This window comes from Leishmania major, chromosome 8 (assembly GCF_000002725.2).
Source record: "Leishmania major strain Friedlin complete genome, chromosome 8".
Taxonomy (NCBI): domain Eukaryota; phylum Euglenozoa; class Kinetoplastea; order Trypanosomatida; family Trypanosomatidae; genus Leishmania; species Leishmania major.
Window position 1 is genome coordinate 284,306 of NC_007249.2, and position 19,947 is coordinate 304,252.

Sequence of the window (19,947 nt, forward strand, 5' to 3'; positions counted from 1 at the left end):
ACGGGGGCACGGTGCGAAGAGATCAGGGTACCAAGGTGACCCCATCACGTGTACACCCACCAATGAGGCTTGCGGGCGGGAGGGGGGTGCTGCGGAAGCGGATAGAAGGATCAAGCAGCTAAATGAAGTGAGCGCAACCTTGCACGCTCCCTCTCACAGCGGGCACCACAGTGTACGCCGCCGCACCGGAATGGAGGCGTCACGCAGCTCCTCAGCCGCCCCACGCGCTGACGCTGCTGGAAACGGCCTCGAGAGCGACGGGTGCGTTGGTGCCACTCACCGCCGCCCTATCCGTGTTCAGCCGCGCTGCTCCGAAGTACCCGAAGTAGTCTGTACAGACGTTGTAAGTGGGCCACAACAAATGCACCAAGACGTGACGCACCGACGATGACGACGGACGCAGTGTACAGCCCCGTACACCGACGTGAAACTGAACAGTTGGGGAAGTGCGCAGGTAAAGCGGGCATCACAGCAAGCCTCCATGACAAGCCAGGACTGAGGCCATGTCCCCGCCGATGCCGCACGTGCGGCACCGCGCAGAGCAGTGCATTACCCCTCTTGTGTAGAGCTTCGCGACATAACTGAGGTACAGACGCACCTACGAGAGGCCCTCTGCTTGACGAGGGTGAAAGGTGTGCCACAACCCAGTGGCGCTGGCGTGTATGCAACCGTTGCCTGTGCCATCTCGCCATGGAGGGGGCCCACTGCGTCGGTCAGCATGGCGACCGCTGGGCTGCGGCGCCTCGACTTGTGCATGATTGCCGTGTTCAGCCGCGAGCAGGTGTTCGCCCACACGCAGCACACCATCGACGCTGCTAGTCTCCACCACTTGGTCGGCATCTCACGGCAACGTGAGCGAATGGGAAGCTGTTGGAGGCAACGCGGCAGCGGCAGGGGACGTGTGCCGGCCGGCCGCAGCTTCGCTCCGCTCCGCTGCGCCTTGCCCCGGTGCTGCTGGCGGTGGACGCGCGGTGAGATGAGGAGGTGATGGGGAAGGGCGGGTGGTGGCTCTGTGCGAGCGCGTGAGTGTCGGGGTGGATGGGAGTGTGCACTGATGGAGGGGCACCCTCACGTGCTGCGACTGGCACCCCCGTCCTCCTCGCCCCATCGCGCGCACACGGGGTCGCTGCTGCTCACATCCCCTGCTCTCTGGCGATCGTCCTCATTGTGGTGGTGCAGGGCTGCTGCGGTGCGGTGTCTGTGTGTTTTTCGTCGGTCTGCACCCGGCGTGTCTCTCTCTCTCTGTGGTCCTGCAATGAGCGGGATGAGCGGTGACGGCGCGGCGCCGGTGGTGGCGGCGGTGCTGCCTGTGAGGGCCGCGACGATGGCGGTGTGTTTGTGTGCTGCTGTCTCCTCCCACGGTGCTGTGATCGATGTGTCTTCTGCTGTCTGGGCCTACGGGGGGGGGGGGGTGCTGGTGTGTGGCTGCGGCGGTGCGGGATGGGCCGTGCTGCATCCCGGCCGCACACACGCCGAGGCCGCCCCGCCTCCCCTGCACACGCGTCTCCATGGGCGTCGCGCAGGCGCTCCTAGGACAACGCCGAGCAGAGAAAACCGCAGCAAGCAGCTCCGGGCGGTAAGCTCTGCGACTGCGCGGGTCTTTGCGCTCTCTTCCCCTCGTCCTCGCCGTGCGCAGCGCCGTTTCTCCACAAGCGCGGCCAAACGAAGGAGGCGGGGCCGAGAAACACAGAGGGGGACGATGCGGGTGCGAGGACTGTGTGCGGCGCGAGGGGTGAGGAGTGTGGGAGGGTAGGGAGGGGCTGCCCGGGGGGAAGGGGGGGCGGCAGGCAGTGCCCTCTGCCCTCTCCGCTTGGTCGCCGCCCCTCGCGCCTCTGCCTCTCTCCCTCGCTGCCGTTGCGGCGCGCCGCACATCCACCGGCCTCCCGTCCTGATCCTTCTCGCTTGTGTGCATGTCATCAAGCGACCCGCCTGCTCCCGCTGTGCACGCCTCGCAGTCGCACTTGCCTGTCCCCTCACCACTGCCTCCCTCCCTCACCCCGATCTCTCTTTCTCCTCGCCTCCTTTCACTCTTACTCGCGTGGCCCATCCGCCCACCCCCTCTCACAACACACGCGCGCAACCAAACGAACGCCGACAACGCGCGCCTGCACGTGCAACGGCAACACGTGTACGTCTGCATATCTGCATGTACTGCCAAGGCTCTGCCTTGCTCTCTTCGGCTTGCACCCCCGCGTTCTCCTCGTCAGCGTCTTTGCGCGATCTCGACTCCCCTGCCGTCTGCCCTCGTGTGCGCCTCCGCTGTGCCCCTCTCCGCTCTCCGTTGTGAGGTTTCGAAAATGGCGTGCAAGCTCGGCGTCGCTATCTACGTGGTCCTCCAGCTCATCGCGTTCGTCGCTGTGATGGTCGGTACGGGGGTCGACATGTTTTACAACAAGCCGGAGCACAGCTCTGGCGCCAGGGTATGCATAACCCTATGGGGTGCAAAGACTGATTGTCGAAAGCCCAAAATAACCAACCCCTCGAGCGTTCGGTGGGCGCTCTGCCCTATCCGCCTCAACAACTTCCGGCTTTGCCAGGTGTTCGCTATCATCTCCATCCTCGTGTACGGCGCGGCGTTCCTCTTCGGCTTCCTTTTGCTGTACTGCTGCTCTGGCTTCCGCTGGCTCTGCCTGGCGCTGAACATCGTGGGCGCTGCCACCGCTTGCGTTGTCTGGGCGGTCATGGTGGTCACCTACAGACTCCCAGAACCAAAGTGCCTCGAGCTGAGTGATGGCTACAATTTCGGCGTCGGTTTCAGTCTCTTCGTGTTTGCCTGGATCCTCGATATCGTCGACATCATCTTCCTGATGCTCCCGTGGCAAATCGAGGAGTTCGTTGAGGGTGAGGAACCGAGTGAGAAGGAGGAGGAGGAGCAGAGTGAAAACTCGAAGGAATACATAGAGCAAGAATAGGAGGAAGGGAGCCGCAGGAAGCGGAGGGCGGAGTTGCTAGCCGCGCGGCAGCTCCACCGGGACGTCCTTGTGGAGGGGCCGGCGGTGCTAATGCCGTCGGGAAAGACGGAGGGGGCGGAGGCTGCGGACGCTCGCTTCCGCCTTTCGCCGGCATCTCTCCCGCTCTCGCTCGCTGCCCTCACGTGCGTGCGTGTGCGCTTCCTCCCTCGAGTTTTGTATCGGACGCGCTCTCGAGTGCCGGTGTGGCGTGAGCGAGCGCTTGCGGACGTGTTCGCGGTTTCTCCCTCGCCTGCTCTCTCTTCTCTTGCGTGTGTCCTTTGTTGAGTTTTCCGCCCTCCTCCTCCTCCCCTCCCCCCTGAGCCGTCGCCCTCGTTGCCTTCTCCAAATCGCCTTCCCCTCACGCTCGGCCGTCGCCGGCCAGAGCATCAACGATGGAAAGCGAAGGTGCATGGCTGCAAGGGCAAGGGAAGGCAGACGCACAGAATGGGGGCGGGGAGGGCCTGACGCGCTGGAAAGAAGGACGAGGAACGCGACGCCACACCGCGTCGGTTACCAGCCTCCGTCTTTCGTGTGCTTCTCTCCCGCGCCCCCTCTTCCCCTCACGCACACCGCATGGACTCCTCAAACGGAGAGGTGGAGGGAGGGGGGACGAGGTGCCACAGGTGTGGTGGTGGCGGGGGCAGGAACCAAGGAGGCTCATGTGTAGACGCAGCGGGAAGGCAGGAGAACGGCGTCTGTGTGCCCGGAGGCGATGGCAGCGCTGGCTCCTGCTCTTTCCTTGCGCCCCATGCACGGCCTACGTGTGTGCGCGCACACCCACGCGCGCGCAGGTGCGTAGGAGGGCACCCCCTCTGCCGCGTAAGCGCGTGCGGCGTCGAGCGAGGCAGTGGGGAGAGGGAAGGTGAGGCTGGCGAGGTGGCGGGCGGGAGGCTCTCCATGACGCACGAAAGGCGGCCTCACGTCCGACATGGGCGTGTGGCGTGTGTGGTGACGCCCACGCCCTCTGCGCTTCTCTCGGGCCCTCTTCGCGTTTGTGCCCTCCGCTCTTTTCCGTCTCTCTCTCTCTCTCTGTCTCCTCATGGACCCGCTCCTCCCCGCCATCCGCCACTGTCGCGCACGGGATGTGCGTGTGTGCAGGTGCATGCGCCCTTGTGACCGTCCTCCCCCTTCTTCAGCGAATGCCCCCTCCCCGCCACCACGACAGGGACGCCGTCGGGCACACTCTCTGTCCCCTCCCCCTCCCCCCTCTGCTGTCGTTGTTTCCTCTTCTCGTTATCTTGCGCGCACCCGCCGCTCCGCGTTCGCCTTTCTCTCTGTCCTCCGCAGTCCACCGACGCTTGGGGCTCGCCTGCCTGCCTGTGTGCCGCGTGTGCGCCTCCCTGCCGTCGCCTTATGCGCACCGCTGTCCTCCTCTTGCGCCTCTCCCCGTGTGTGGGCGCCAGAGGCTGGCGGAGGCGGCGAAGAAAACGGCCACGACAGCACAGCGGAACCGGGGGACGGGGTGCGCGCAACGGCGGCCCACAAAGGACAGAGGAGGGGAACGACAGAAGCGGAGCGAATCGATGCCAAGCGGAAAGAGCGGACACGACGGCAGAGAGGCAGCGCTTGTACTTCGACTCGAGTCCGTGTCTGCGTGTGTGTGCCTGTATCTGTGTGTTTTCGTGTGTCTTTATTATGTCTTCGCCTCTCTTGGGTCGCTTCTTCTTTTTCTTTTCTCTGCTTCGATGCCCCACCACCCCATCGGATCCTCCAGACTCCCATGTAAAGAGTCTTCGCCCCTTATTACGGGATGCGGTGGCGTGGTGCGACTCGTGGAGACGCGTGGCATGCAGGCAGAGCACAGGGTCTCAAAAGGCCCTGACCTGCGGCTGCCCAACACCCTCCCCGATATCGCCCGGCATTCGCCGAGGCCACCGCCTGTTACCCACACGACTGACGTCGCCGCTTCCGCCCTCGAGCAGGACCCTGGACGCGGCCCGCCTGGACCGAGGCATGCCGTCCGCCCGGGTCCGTGTGGCGCCCTCCGCGCAGCACGCACCCGAGGAGGAGACGAGCAAGGGCAAGATAAACCGGTCAGACGCATGGTCCCCCGGTCGAACGGCAGGCAGTGCGTCCTTGGTGGCCAGGATGTAGCCGTGGTGCAACAGACGCGTGCGAGCTGTGGTCGAATGCGTATATTATCCGACATGTCCGCCCGCGATGGCAGCGAGACGTAGAGAGGTGCCCCGCTGCCACCACGGGCGGACACGCAAAGCGTCAATAACACACAACAACAAAACCAGAAAAGGGGGGGCTACACGCACGCAGGCGTCCTCGATTTCGTTCGCACCTCCGACGGCTCCGCATGCTGACTCTGCCTGGGAGGCCACGGCGTGTGTGCGTGCATCCCCCCCCCCTCCCTCCCTCCCTTTTTTCTTTTTCCCTCGCCTTCTCTTTTGTTCTGTGCAATGCCTTGCTCGAGAGTTTTCTGGTCATTTCTTTCTCGCGTTCTCGCCTCCGTGTCTTCAACTCGCCGAAGTCTTTGCTGCGGTCAGCGGCGCGGCTGTGCTATGCGCGTGTGCGCCTCTCTGCCGGCACGCGTGTCTTCATGTGTGCATACGCGTGTGTGCGCGTGTGCCTCCTGGCGGCGCAGCCTCCTTGTGCACCCACTCCTCTTCATCTGCACCTCTCTTCTCTGCTGCACCTTCGCGCTTGCCTCATGGGTGCCTCTTGGCGAAGCACAATGATGAGCGGCAACGCAGCGGTGAACGCCAATACGCACACGTACACCAACAGGAGAAGCGCCCATGCGCGCATAAAAAGGTACTCACTCTCGCATACTGGCTAGGCCGAGTGCTGGGAGGCACCACCGGCATCCGTCTGCGCGCGGTGCGCGGCACAGGCGGTGCGGCATGCGCCCGCATGCCCTCAGGCCTCCTGTTGCTCTGATTGCCCGCGCGCCTGGAGCGCTGGTGGCGGCGGCGCACATTTGATGGTGCCGCCCCCTCCCCCCTCCCCTTTGCCAGTGCGGTCACCGGGCCTACGGCACGGCGCGGTTGCCAAGGTGATGGGCACTGGCGAAGGGGGGGCTCTGCGTGGCACCTGAGGGCATTGCGGCGCGGGGGCCGCCGAGGACGCTGCACCACAGCGCGAGGCTGCTGGAGCGTGTGAGCTGACTGCGCCCCTGCGCGCACGACCCGCGCGACGTCGAGGCCGTGGCGCTCATCGCGCTTAGCCGCTGCTGGCTGGCGGAGCGGATGTGACTGCTGGAAGATGCGGACCTCTCGCCGGTCGTGTTTGTGTGGAAGGCGGAGCGGGTGAAGGAGGGGAGGCTTCGCCGTGCCCTGGCCAAGCACAAGGGCACCATGAGCTGCGTTGCGCGCGCTTGTGGTGTGTGCTGCGTCCGGACGACGAGCCTCTGCACCCACCGGCGGCAGCAGCCGCGGCCATGAACCACGGACCGCCACCGAGACCCTCTCCAAGGCCGCGCGGTGATCCGAGGACGTGTGTGTGTGCTCGCGACGGCCGGCGGGGTGCCCTCGCCGTGAAGCGCAAGGACGAGGAGGAGGCGGTGGCGCGCGGTGTGCTTGTGCAGGTGGTGCCGTCGCATCCCCGCATCGTCGCCTTCAGCGGTAGCGCTGGCGTGTATGCAACCGTTGCCTGTGCCATCTCGCCATGGAGGGGGCCCACTGCGTCGGTCAGCATGGCGACCGCTGGGCTGCGGCGCCTCGACTTGTGCATGATTGCCGTGTTCAGCCGCGAGCAGGTGTTCGCCCACACGCAGCACACCATCGACGCTGCTAGTCTCCACCACTTGGTCGGCATCTCACGGCAACGTGAGCGAATGGGAAGCTGTTGGAGGCAACGCGGCAGCGGCAGGGGACGTGTGCCGGCCGGCCGCAGCTTCGCTCCGCTCCGCTGCACCTTGCCCCGGTGCTGCTGGCGGTGGACGCGCGGTGAGATGAGGAGGTGATGGGGAAGGGCGGGTGGTGGCTCTGTGCGAGCGCGTGAGTGTCGGGGTGGATGGGAGTGTGCACTGATGGAGGGGCACCCTCACGTGCTGCGACTGGCACCCCCGTCCTCCTCGCCCCATCGCGCGCACACGGGGTCGCTGCTGCTCACATCCCCTGCTCTCTGGCGATCGTCCTCATTGTGGTGGTGCAGGGCTGCTGCGGTGCGGTGTCTGTGTGTTTTTCGTCGGTCTGCACCCGGCGTGTCTCTCTCTCTCTGTGGTCCTGCAATGAGCGGGATGAGCGGCGACGGCGCGGCGCCGGTGGTGGCGGCGGTGCTGCCTGTGAGGGCCGCGACGATGGCGGTGTGTTTGTGTGCTGCTGTCTCCTCCCACGGTGCTGTGATCGATGTGTCTTCTGCTGTCTGGGCCTACGGGGGGGGGGGGGGGGTGCTGGTGTGTGGCTGCGGCGGTGCGGGATGGGCCGTGCTGCATCCCGGCCGCACACACGCCGAGGCCGCCCCGCCTCCCCTGCACACGCGTCTCCATGGGCGTCGCGCAGGCGCTCCTAGGACAACGCCGAGCAGAGAAAACCGCAGCAAGCAGCTCCGGGCGGTAAGCTCTGCGACTGCGCGGGTCTTTGCGCTCTCTTCCCCTCGTCCTCGCCGTGCGCAGCGCCGTTTCTCCACAAGCGCGGCCAAACGAAGGAGGCGGGGCCGAGAAACACAGAGGGGGACGATGCGGGTGCGAGGACTGTGTGCGGCGCGAGGGGTGAGGAGTGTGGGAGGGTAGGGAGGGGCTGCCCGGGGGGAAGGGGGGGCGGCAGGCAGTGCCCTCTGCCCTCTCCGCTTGGTCGCCGCCCCTCGCGCCTCTGCCTCTCTCCCTCGCTGCCGTTGCGGCGCGCCGCACATCCACCGGCCTCCCGTCCTGATCCTTCTCGCTTGTGTGCATGTCATCAAGCGACCCGCCTGCTCCCGCTGTGCACGCCTCGCAGTCGCACTTGCCTGTCCCCTCACCACTGCCTCCCTCCCTCACCCCGATCTCTCTTTCTCCTCGCCTCCTTTCACTCTTACTCGCGTGGCCCATCCGCCCACCCCCTCTCACAACACACGCGCGCAACCAAACGAACGCCGACAACGCGCGCCTGCACGTGCAACGGCAACACGTGTACGTCTGCATATCTGCATGTACTGCCAAGGCTCTGCCTTGCTCTCTTCGGCTTGCACCCCCGCGTTCTCCTCGTCAGCGTCTTTGCGCGATCTCGACTCCCCTGCCGTCTGCCCTCGTGTGCGCCTCCGCTGTGCCCCTCTCCGCTCTCCGTTGTGAGGTTTCGAAAATGGCGTGCAAGCTCGGCGTCGCTATCTACGTGGTCCTCCAGCTCATCGCGTTCGTCGCTGTGATGGTCGGTACGGGGGTCGACATGTTTTACAACAAGCCGGAGCACAGCTCTGGCGCCAGGGTATGCATAACCCTATGGGGTGCAAAGACTGATTGTCGAAAGCCCAAAATAACCAACCCCTCGAGCGTTCGGTGGGCGCTCTGCCCTATCCGCCTCAACAACTTCCGGCTTTGCCAGGTGTTCGCTATCATCTCCATCCTCGTGTACGGCGCGGCGTTCCTCTTCGGCTTCCTTTTGCTGTACTGCTGCTCTGGCTTCCGCTGGCTCTGCCTGGCGCTGAACATCGTGGGCGCTACCACCGCTTGCGTTGTCTGGGCGGTCATGGTGGTCACCTACAGACTCCCAGAACCAAAGTGCCTCGAGCTGAGTGATGGCTACAATTTCGGCGTCGGTTTCAGTCTCTTCGTGTTTGCCTGGATCCTCGATATCGTCGACATCATCTTCCTGATGCTCCCGTGGCAAATCGAGGAGTTCGTTGAGGGTGAGGAACCGAGTGAGAAGGAGGAGGAGGAGCAGAGTGAAAACTCGAAGGAATACATAGAGCAAGAATAGGAGGAAGGGAGCCGCAGGAAGCGGAGGGCGGAGTTGCTAGCCGCGCGGCAGCTCCACCGGGACGTCCTTGTGGAGGGGCCGGCGGTGCTAATGCCGTCGGGAAAGACGGAGGGGGCGGAGGCTGCGGACGCTCGCTTCCGCCTTTCGCCGGCATCTCTCCCGCTCTCGCTCGCTGCCCTCACGTGCGTGCGTGTGCGCTTCCTCCCTCGAGTTTTGTATCGGACGCGCTCTCGAGTGCCGGTGTGGCGTGAGCGAGCGCTTGCGGACGTGTTCGCGGTTTCTCCCTCGCCTGCTCTCTCTTCTCTTGCGTGTGTCCTTTGTTGAGTTTTCCGCCCTCCTCCTCCTCCCCTCCCCCCTGAGCCGTCGCCCTCGTTGCCTTCTCCAAATCGCCTTCCCCTCACGCTCGGCCGTCGCCGGCCAGAGCATCAACGATGGAAAGCGAAGGTGCATGGCTGCAAGGGCAAGGGAAGGCAGACGCACAGAATGGGGGCGGGGAGGGCCTGACGCGCTGGAAAGAAGGACGAGGAACGCGACGCCACACCGCGTCGGTCACCAGCCTCCGTCTTTCGTGTGCTTCTCTCCCGCGCCCCCTCTTCCCCTCACGCACACCGCATGGACTCCTCAAACGGAGAGGTGGAGGGAGGGGGGACGAGGTGCCACAGGTGTGGTGGTGGCGGGGGCAGGAACCAAGGAGGCTCATGTGTAGACGCAGCGGGAAGGCAGGAGAACGGCGTCTGTGTGCCCGGAGGCGATGGCAGCGCTGGCTCCTGCTCTTTCCTTGCGCCCCATGCACGGCCTACGTGTGTGCGCGCACACCCACGCGCGCGCAGGTGCGTAGGAGGGCACCCCCTCTGCCGCGTAAGCGCGTGCGGCGTCGAGCGAGGCAGTGGGGAGAGGGAAGGTGAGGCTGGCGAGGTGGCGGGCGGGAGGCTCTCCATGACGCACGAAAGGCGGCCTCACGTCCGACATGGGCGTGTGGCGTGTGTGGTGACGCCCACGCCCTCTGCGCTTCTCTCGGGCCCTCTTCGCGTTTGTGCCCTCCGCTCTTTTCCGTCTCTCTCTCTCTCTCTGTCTCCTCATGGACCCGCTCCTCCCCGCCATCCGCCACTGTCGCGCACGGGATGTGCGTGTGTGCAGGTGCATGCGCCCTTGTGACCGTCCTCCCCCTTCTTCAGCGAATGCCCCCTCCCCGCCACCACGACAGGGACGCCGTCGGGCACACTCTCTGTCCCCTCCCCCTCCCCCCTCTGCTGTCGTTGTTTCCTCTTCTCGTTATCTTGCGCGCACCCGCCGCTCCGCGTTCGCCTTTCTCTCTGTCCTCCGCAGTCCACCGACGCTTGGGGCTCGCCTGCCTGCCTGTGTGCCGCGTGTGCGCCTCCCTGCCGTCGCCTTATGCGCACCGCTGTCCTCCTCTTGCGCCTCTCCCCGTGTGTGGGCGCCAGAGGCTGGCGGAGGCGGCGAAGAAAACGGCCACGACAGCACAGCGGAACCGGGGGACGGGGTGCGCGCAACGGCGGCCCACAAAGGACAGAGGAGGGGAACGACAGAAGCGGAGCGAATCGATGCCAAGCGGAAAGAGCGGACACGACGGCAGAGAGGCAGCGCTTGTACTTCGACTCGAGTCCGTGTCTGCGTGTGTGTGCCTGTATCTGTGTGTTTTCGTGTGTCTTTATTATGTCTTCGCCTCTCTTGGGTCGCTTCTTCTTTTTCTTTTCTCTGCTTCGATGCCCCACCACCCCATCGGATCCTCCAGACTCCCATGTGAAGAGTCTTCGCCCCTTATTACGGGATGCGGTGGCGTGGTGCGACTCGTGGAGACGCGTGGCATGCAGGCAGAGCACAGGGTCTCAAAAGGCCCTGACCTGCGGCTGCCCAACACCCTCCCCGATATCGCCCGGCATTCGCCGAGGCCACCGCCTGTTACCCACACGACTGACGTCGCCGCTTCCGCCCTCGAGCAGGACCCTGGACGCGGCCCGCCTGGACCGAGGCATGCCGTCCGCCCGGGTCCGTGTGGCGCCCTCCGCGCAGCACGCACCCGAGGAGGAGACGAGCAAGGGCAAGATAAACCGGTCAGACGCATGGCCCCCGGTCGAACGGCAGGCAGTGCGTCCTTGGTGGCCAGGATGTAGCCGTGGTGCAACAGACGCGTGCGAGCTGTGGTTGAATGCGTATATTATCCGACATGTCCGCCCGCGATGGCAGCGAGGCGTAGAGAGGTGCCCCGCTGCCACCACGGGCGGACACGCAAAGCGTCAATAACACACAACAACAAAACCAGAAAAGGGGGAGCTACGCGCACGCAGGCGTCCTCGATTTCGTTCGCACCTCCGACGGCTCCGCATGCTGACTCTGCCTGGGAGGCCACGGCGTGTGTGCGTGCATCCCCCCCCCCCTCCCTCCCTCCCTCCCTTTTTTCTTTTTCCCTCGCCTTCTCTTTTGTTCTGTGCAATGCCTTGCTCGAGAGTTTTCTGGTCATTTCTTTCTCGCGTTCTCGCCTCCGTGTCTTCAACTCGCCGAAGTCTTTGCTGCGGTCAGCGGCGCGGCTGTGCTATGCGCGTGTGCGCCTCTCTGCCGGCACGCGTGTCTTCATGTGTGCATACGCGTGTGTGCGCGTGTGCCTCCTGGCGGCGCAGCCTCCTTGTGCACCCACTCCTCTTCATCTGCACCTCTCTTCTCTGCTGCACCTTCGCGCTTGCCTCATGGGTGCCTCTTGGCGAAGCACAATGATGAGCGGCAACGCAGCGGTGAACGCCAATACGCACACGTACACCAACAGGAGAAGCGCCCATGCGCGCATAAAAAGGTACTCACTCTCGCATACTGGCTAGGCCGAGTGCTGGGAGGCACCACCGGCATCCGTCTGCGCGCGGTGCGCGGCACAGGCGGTGCGGCATGCGCCCGCATGCCCTCAGGCCTCCTGTTGCTCTGATTGCCCGCGCGCCTGGAGCGCTGGTGGCGGCGGCGCACATTTGATGGTGCCGCCCCCTCCCCCCTCCCCTTTGCCAGTGCGGTCACCGGGCCTACGGCACGGCGCGGTTGCCAAGGTGATGGGCACTGGCGAAGGGGGGGCTCTGCGTGGCACCTGAGGGCATTGCGGCGCGGGGGCCGCCGAGGACGCTGCACCACAGCGCGAGGCTGCTGGAGCGTGTGAGCTGACTGCGCCCCTGCGCGCACGACCCACGCGACGTCGAGGCCGTGGCGCTCATCGCGCTTAGCCGCTGCTGGCTGGCGGAGCGGATGTGACTGCTGGAAGATGCGGACCTCTCGCCGGTCGTGTTTGTGTGGAAGGCGGAGCGGGTGAAGGAGGGGAGGCTTCGCCGTGCCCTGGCCAAGCACAAGGGCACCATGAGCTGCGTTGCGCGCGCTTGTGGTGTGTGCTGCGTCCGGACGACGAGCCTCTGCACCCAACGGCGGCAGCAGCCGCGGCCATGAACCACGGACCGCCACCGAGACCCTCTCCAAGGCCGCGCGGTGATCCGAGGACGTGTGTGTGTGCTCGCGACGGCCGGCGGGGTGCCCTCGCCGTGAAGCGCAAGGACGAGGAGGAGGCGGTGGCGCGCGGTGTGCTTGTGCAGGTGGTGCCGTCGCATCCCCGCATCGTCGCCTTCAGCGGTAGCGCTGGCGTGTATGCAACCGTTGCCTGTGCCATCTCGCCATGGAGGGGGCCCACTGCGTCGGTCAGCATGGCGACCGCTGGGCTGCGGCGCCTCGACTTGTGCATGATTGCCGTGTTCAGCCGCGAGCAGGTGTTCGCCCACACGCAGCACACCATCGACGCTGCTAGTCTCCACCACTTGGTCGGCATCTCACGGCAACGTGAGCGAATGGGAAGCTGTTGGAGGCAACGCGGCAGCGGCAGGGGACGTGTGCCGGCCGGCCGCAGCTTCGCTCCGCTCCGCTGCACCTTGCCCCGGTGCTGCTGGCGGTGGACGCGCGGTGAGATGAGGAGGTGATGGGGAAGGGCGGGTGGTGGCTCTGTGCGAGCGCGTGAGTGTCGGGGTGGATGGGAGTGTGCACTGATGGAGGGGCACCCTCACGTGCTGCGACTGGCACCCCCGTCCTCCTCGCCCCATCGCGCGCACACGGGGTCGCTGCTGCTCACATCCCCTGCTCTCTGGCGATCGTCCTCATTGTGGTGGTGCAGGGCTGCTGCGGTGCGGTGTCTGTGTGTTTTTCGTCGGTCTGCACCCGGCGTGTCTCTCTCTCTCTCTCTGTGGTCCTGCAATGAGCGGGATGAGCGGTGACGGCGCGGCGCCGGTGGTGGCGGCGGTGCTGCCTGTGAGGGCCGCGACGATGGCGGTGTGTTTGTGTGCTGCTGTCTCCTCCCACGGTGCTGTGATCGATGTGTCTTCTGCTGTCTGGGCCTACGGGGGGGGGGGGGGGGTGCTGGTGTGTGGCTGCGGCGGTGCGGGATGGGCCGTGCTGCATCCCGGCCGCACACACGCCGAGGCCGCCCCGCCTCCCCTGCACACGCGTCTCGATGGGCGTCGCGCAGGCGCTCCTAGGACAACGCCGAGCAGAGAAAACCGCAGCAAGCAGCTCCGGGCGGTAAGCTCTGCGACTGCGCGGGTCTTTGCGCTCTCTTCCCCTCGTCCTCGCCGTGCGCAGCGCCGTTTCTCCACAAGCGCGGCCAAACGAAGGAGGCGGGGCCGAGAAACACAGAGGGGGACGATGCGGGTGCGAGGACTGTGTGCGGCGCGAGGGGTGAGGAGTGTGGGAGGGTAGGGAGGGGCTGCCCGGGGGGAAGGGGGGGCGGCAGGCAGTGCCCTCTGCCCTCTCCGCTTGGTCGCCGCCCCTCGCGCCTCTGCCTCTCTCCCTCGCTGCCGTTGCGGCGCGCCGCACATCCACCGGCCTCCCGTCCTGATCCTTCTCGCTTGTGTGCATGTCATCAAGCGACCCGCCTGCTCCCGCTGTGCACGCCTCGCAGTCGCACTTGCCTGTCCCCTCACCACTGCCTCCCTCCCTCACCCCGATCTCTCTTTCTCCTCGCCTCCTTTCACTCTTACTCGCGTGGCCCATCCGCCCACCCCCTCTCACAACACACGCGCGCAACCAAACGAACGCCGACAACGCGCGCCTGCACGTGCAACGGCAACACGTGTACGTCTGCATATCTGCATGTACTGCCAAGGCTCTGCCTTGCTCTCTTCGGCTTGCACCCCCGCGTTCTCCTCGTCAGCGTCTTTGCGCGATCTCGACTCCCCTGCCGTCTGCCCTCGTGTGCGCCTCCGCTGTGCCCCTCTCCGCTCTCCGTTGTGAGGTTTCGAAAATGGCGTGCAAGCTCGGCGTCGCTATCTACGTGGTCCTCCAGCTCATCGCGTTCGTCGCTGTGATGGTCGGTACGGGGGTCGACATGTTTTACAACAAGCCGGAGCACAGCTCTGGCGCCAGGGTATGCATAACCCTATGGGGTGCAAAGACTGATTGTCGAAAGCCCAAAATAACCAACCCCTCGAGCGTTCGGTGGGCGCTCTGCCCTATCCGCCTCAACAACTTCCGGCTTTGCCAGGTGTTCGCTATCATCTCCATCCTCGTGTACGGCGCGGCGTTCCTCTTCGGCTTCCTTTTGCTGTACTGCTGCTCTGGCTTCCGCTGGCTCTGCCTGGCGCTGAACATCGTGGGCGCTGCCACCGCTTGCGTTGTCTGGGCGGTCATGGTGGTCACCTACAGACTCCCAGAACCAAAGTGCCTCGAGCTGAGTGATGGCTACAATTTCGGCGTCGGTTTCAGTCTCTTCGTGTTTGCCTGGATCCTCGATATCGTCGACATCATCTTCCTGATGCTCCCGTGGCAAATCGAGGAGTTCGTTGAGGGTGAGGAACCGAGTGAGAAGGAGGAGGAGGAGCAGAGTGAAAACTCGAAGGAATACATAGAGCAAGAATAGGAGGAAGGGAGCCGCAGGAAGCGGAGGGCGGAGTTGCTAGCCGCGCGGCAGCTCCACCGGGACGTCCTTGTGGAGGGGCCGGCGGTGCTAATGCCGTCGGGAAAGACGGAGGGGGCGGAGGCTGCGGACGCTCGCTTCCGCCTTTCGCCGGCATCTCTCCCGCTCTCGCTCGCTGCCCTCACGTGCGTGCGTGTGCGCTTCCTCCCTCGAGTTTTGTATCGGACGCGCTCTCGAGTGCCGGTGTGGCGTGAGCGAGCGCTTGCGGACGTGTTCGCGGTTTCTCCCTCGCCTGCTCTCTCTTCTCTTGCGTGTGTCCTTTGTTGAGTTTTCCGCCCTCCTCCTCCTCCCCTCCCCCCTGAGCCGTCGCCCTCGTTGCCTTCTCCAAATCGCCTTCCCCTCACGCTCGGCCGTCGCCGGCCAGAGCATCAACGATGGAAAGCGAAGGTGCATGGCTGCAAGGGCAAGGGAAGGCAGACGCACAGAATGGGGGCGGGGAGGGCCTGACGCGCTGGAAAGAAGGACGAGGAACGCGACGCCACACCGCGTCGGTTACCAGCCTCCGTCTTTCGTGTGCTTCTCTCCCGCGCCCCCTCTTCCCCTCACGCACACCGCATGGACTCCTCAAACGGAGAGGTGGAGGGAGGGGGGACGAGGTGCCACAGGTGTGGTGGTGGCGGGGGCAGGAACCAAGGAGGCTCATGTGTAGACGCAGCGGGAAGGCAGGAGAACGGCGTCTGTGTGCCCGGAGGCGATGGCAGCGCTGGCTCCTGCTCTTTCCTTGCGCCCCATGCACGGCCTACGTGTGTGCGCGCACACCCACGCGCGCGCAGGTGCGTAGGAGGGCACCCCCTCTGCCGCGTAAGCGCGTGCGGCGTCGAGCGAGGCAGTGGGGAGAGGGAAGGTGAGGCTGGCGAGGTGGCGGGCGGGAGGCTCTCCATGACGCACGAAAGGCGGCCTCACGTCCGACATGGGCGTGTGGCGTGTGTGGTGACGCCCACGCCCTCTGCGCTTCTCTCGGGCCCTCTTCGCGTTTGTGCCCTCCGCTCTTTTCCGTCTCTCTCTCTCTCTCTGTCTCCTCATGGACCCGCTCCTCCCCGCCATCCGCCACTGTCGCGCACGGGATGTGCGTGTGTGCAGGTGCATGCGCCCTTGTGACCGTCCTCCCCCTTCTTCAGCGAATGCCCCCTCCCCGCCACCACGACAGGGACGCCGTCGGGCACACTCTCTGTCCCCTCCCCCTCCCCCCTCTGCTGTCGTTGTTTCCTCTTCTCGTTATCTTGCGCGCACCCGCCGCTCCGCGTTCGCCTTTCTCTCTGTCCTCCGCAGTCCACCGACGCTTGGGGCTCGCCTGCCTGCCTGTGTGCCGCGTGTGCGCCTCCCTGCCGTCGCCTTATGCGCACCGCTGTCCTCCTCTTGCGCCTCTCCCCGTGTGTGGGCGCCAGAGGCTGGCGGAGGCGGCGAAGAAAACGGCCACGACAGCACAGCGGAACCGGGGGACGGGGTGCGCGCAACGGCGGCCCACAAAGGACAGAGGAGGGGAACGACAGAAGCGGAGCGAATCGATGCCAAGCGGAAAGAGCGGACACGACGGCAGAGAGGCAGCGCTTGTACTTCGACTCGAGTCCGTGTCTGCGTGTGTGTGCCTGTATCTGTGTGTTTTCGTGTGTCTTTATTATGTCTTCGCCTCTCTTGGGTCGCTTCTTCTTTTTCTTTTCTCTGCTTCGATGCCCCACCACCCCATCGGATCCTCCAGACTCCCATGTAAAGAGTCTTCGCCCCTTATTACGGGATGCGGTGGCGTGGTGCGACTCGTGGAGACGCGTGGCATGCAGGCAGAGCACAGGGTCTCAAAAGGCCCTGACCTGCGGCTGCCCAACACCCTCCCCGATATCGCCCGGCATTCGCCGAGGCCACCGCCTGTTACCCACACGACTGACGTCGCCGCTTCCGCCCTCGAGCAGGACCCTGGACGCGGCCCGCCTGGACCGAGGCATGCCGTCCGCCCGGGTCCGTGTGGCGCCCTCCGCGCAGCACGCACCCGAGGAGGAGACGAGCAAGGGCAAGATAAACCGGTCAGACGCATGGTCCCCCGGTCGAACGGCAGGCAGTGCGTCCTTGGTGGCCAGGATGTAGCCGTGGTGCAACAGACGCGTGCGAGCTGTGGTTGAATGCGTATATTATCCGACATGTCCGCCCGCGATGGCAGCGAGGCGTAGAGAGGTGCCCCGCTGCCACCACGGGCGGACACGCAAAGCGTCAATAACACACAACAGCAAAACCAGAAAAGGGGGAGCTACGCGCACGCAGGCGTCCTCGATTTCGTTCGCACCTCCGACGGCTCCGCATGCTGACTCTGCCTGGGAGGCCACGGCGTGTGTGCGTGCATCCCCCCCCCCCTCCCTCCCTCCCTCCCTTTTTTCTTTTTCCCTCGCCTTCTCTTTTGTTCTGTGCAATGCCTTGCTCGAGAGTTTTCTGGTCATTTCTTTCTCGCGTTCTCGCCTCCGTGTCTTCAACTCGCCGAAGTCTTTGCTGCGGTCAGCGGCGCGGCTGTGCTATGCGCGTGTGCGCCTCTCTGCCGGCACGCGTGTCTTCATGTGTGCATACGCGTGTGTGCGCGTGTGCCTCCTGGCGGCGCAGCCTCCTTGTGCACCCACTCCTCTTCATCTGCACCTCTCTTCTCTGCTGCACCTTCGCGCTTGCCTCATGGGTGCCTCTTGGCGAAGCACAATGATGAGCGGCAACGCAGCGGTGAACGCCAATACGCACACGTACACCAACAGGAGAAGCGCCCATGCGCGCATAAAAAGGTACTCACTCTCGCATACTGGCTAGGCCGAGTGCTGGGAGGCACCACCGGCATCCGTCTGCGCGCGGTGCGCGGCACAGGCGGTGCGGCATGCGCCCGCATGCCCTCAGGCCTCCTGTTGCTCTGATTGCCCGCGCGCCTGGAGCGCTGGTGGCGGCGGCGCACATTTGATGGTGCCGCCCCCTCCCCCCTCCCCTTTGCCAGTGCGGTCACCGGGCCTACGGCACGGCGCGGTTGCCAAGGTGATGGGCACTGGCGAAGGGGGGGCTCTGCGTGGCACCTGAGGGCATTGCGGCGCGGGGGCCGCCGAGGACGCTGCACCACAGCGCGAGGCTGCTGGAGCGTGTGAGCTGACTGCGCCCCTGCGCGCACGACCCACGCGACGTCGAGGCCGTGGCGCTCATCGCGCTTAGCCGCTGCTGGCTGGCGGAGCGGATGTGACTGCTGGAAGATGCGGACCTCTCGCCGGTCGTGTTTGTGTGGAAGGCGGAGCGGGTGAAGGAGGGGAGGCTTCGCCGTGCCCTGGCCAAGCACAAGGGCACCATGAGCTGCGTTGCGCGCGCTTGTGGTGTGTGCTGCGTCCGGACGACGAGCCTCTGCACCCACCGGCGGCAGCAGCCGCGGCCATGAACCACGGACCGCCACCGAGACCCTCTCCAAGGCCGCGCGGTGATCCGAGGACGTGTGTGTGTGCTCGCGACGGCCGGCGGGGTGCCCTCGCCGTGAAGCGCAAGGACGAGGAGGAGGCGGTGGCGCGCGGTGTGCTTGTGCAGGTGGTGCCGTCGCATCCCCGCATCGTCGCCTTCAGCGGTAGCGCTGGCGTGTATGCAACCGTTGCCTGTGCCATCTCGCCATGGAGGGGGCCCACTGCGTCGGTCAGCATGGCGACCGCTGGGCTGCGGCGCCTCGACTTGTGCATGATTGCCGTGTTCAGCCGCGAGCAGGTGTTCGCCCACACGCAGCACACCATCGACGCTGCTAGTCTCCACCACTTGGTCGGCATCTCACGGCAACGTGAGCGAATGGGAAGCTGTTGGAGGCAACGCGGCAGCGGCAGGGGACGTGTGCCGGCCGGCCGCAGCTTCGCTCCGCTCCGCTGCGCCTTGCCCCGGTGCTGCTGGCGGTGGACGCGCGGTGAGATGAGGAGGTGATGGGGAAGGGCGGGTGGTGGCTCTGTGCGAGCGCGTGAGTGTCGGGGTGGATGGGAGTGTGCACTGATGGAGGGGCACCCTCACGTGCTGCGACTGGCACCCCCGTCCTCCTCGCCCCATCGCGCGCACACGGGGTCGCTGCTGCTCACATCCCCTGCTCTCTGGCGATCGTCCTCATTGTGGTGGTGCAGGGCTGCTGCGGTGCGGTGTCTGTGTGTTTTTCGTCGGTCTGCACCCGGCGTGTCTCTCTCTCTCTGTGGTCCTGCAATGAGCGGGATGAGCGGTGACGGCGCGGCGCCGGTGGTGGCGGCGGTGCTGCCTGTGAGGGCCGCGACGATGGCGGTGTGTTTGTGTGCTGCTGTCTCCTCCCACGGTGCTGTGATCGATGTGTCTTCTGCTGTCTGGGCCTACGGGGGGGGGGGGGGGGTGCTGGTGTGTGGCTGCGGCGGTGCGGGATGGGCCGTGCTGCATCCCGGCCGCACACACGCCGAGGCCGCCCCGCCTCCCCTGCACACGCGTCTCCATGGGCGTCGCGCAGGCGCTCCTAGGACAACGCCGAGCAGAGAAAACCGCAGCAAGCAGCTCCGGGCGGTAAGCTCTGCGACTGCGCGGGTCTTTGCGCTCTCTTCCCCTCGTCCTCGCCGTGCGCAGCGCCGTTTCTCCACAAGCGCGGCCAAACGAAGGAGGCGGGGCCGAGAAACACAGAGGGGGACGATGCGGGTGCGAGGACTGTGTGCGGCGCGAGGGGTGAGGAGTGTGGGAGGGTAGGGAGGGGCTGCCCGGGGGGAAGGGGGGGCGGCAGGCAGTGCCCTCTGCCCTCTCCGCTTGGTCGCCGCCCCTCGCGCCTCTGCCTCTCTCCCTCGCTGCCGTTGCGGCGCGCCGCACATCCACCGGCCTCCCGTCCTGATCCTTCTCGCTTGTGTGCATGTCATCAAGCGACCCGCCTGCTCCCGCTGTGCACGCCTCGCAGTCGCACTTGCCTGTCCCCTCACCACTGCCTCCCTCCCTCACCCCGATCTCTCTTTCTCCTCGCCTCCTTTCACTCTTACTCGCGTGGCCCATCCGCCCACCCCCTCTCACAACACACGCGCGCAACCAAACGAACGCCGACAACGCGCGCCTGCACGTGCAACGGCAACACGTGTACGTCTGCATATCTGCATGTACTGCCAAGGCTCTGCCTTGCTCTCTTCGGCTTGCACCCCCGCGTTCTCCTCGTCAGCGTCTTTGCGCGATCTCGACTCCCCTGCCGTCTGCCCTCGTGTGCGCCTCCGCTGTGCCCCTCTCCGCTCTCCGTTGTGAGGTTTCGAAA

The 19,947-nt window shown here is 65.6% G+C and overlaps 3 protein-coding genes across 3 annotated transcripts; all 3 read left to right on the forward strand.

Moving 5' to 3' along the window:
• Positions 1 to 2,297: 2,297 nt before the first annotated feature.
• Positions 2,298 to 2,912, forward strand: LMJF_08_0670 (amastin-like protein; the record flags this gene model as incomplete). Its single annotated transcript, XM_001681044.1, has 1 exon — positions 2,298 to 2,912. The coding sequence occupies one exon, from the start codon at positions 2,298 to 2,300 to the stop codon at positions 2,910 to 2,912; it is 615 nt and encodes a 204-aa protein (XP_001681096.1).
• A 5,264-nt stretch (positions 2,913 to 8,176) lies between these two features.
• Positions 8,177 to 8,791, forward strand: LMJF_08_0680 (amastin-like protein; the record flags this gene model as incomplete). The annotated part of the gene is made up of 1 exon (XM_001681045.1): positions 8,177 to 8,791. The coding sequence occupies one exon, from the start codon at positions 8,177 to 8,179 to the stop codon at positions 8,789 to 8,791; it is 615 nt and encodes a 204-aa protein (XP_001681097.1).
• Positions 8,792 to 14,063: 5,272 nt separating this feature from the next.
• On the forward strand, positions 14,064 to 14,678 carry LMJF_08_0690 (amastin-like protein; the record flags this gene model as incomplete). Its single annotated transcript, XM_001681046.1, has 1 exon — positions 14,064 to 14,678. The coding sequence occupies one exon, from the start codon at positions 14,064 to 14,066 to the stop codon at positions 14,676 to 14,678; it is 615 nt and encodes a 204-aa protein (XP_001681098.1).
• Positions 14,679 to 19,947: the final 5,269 nt, after the last annotated feature.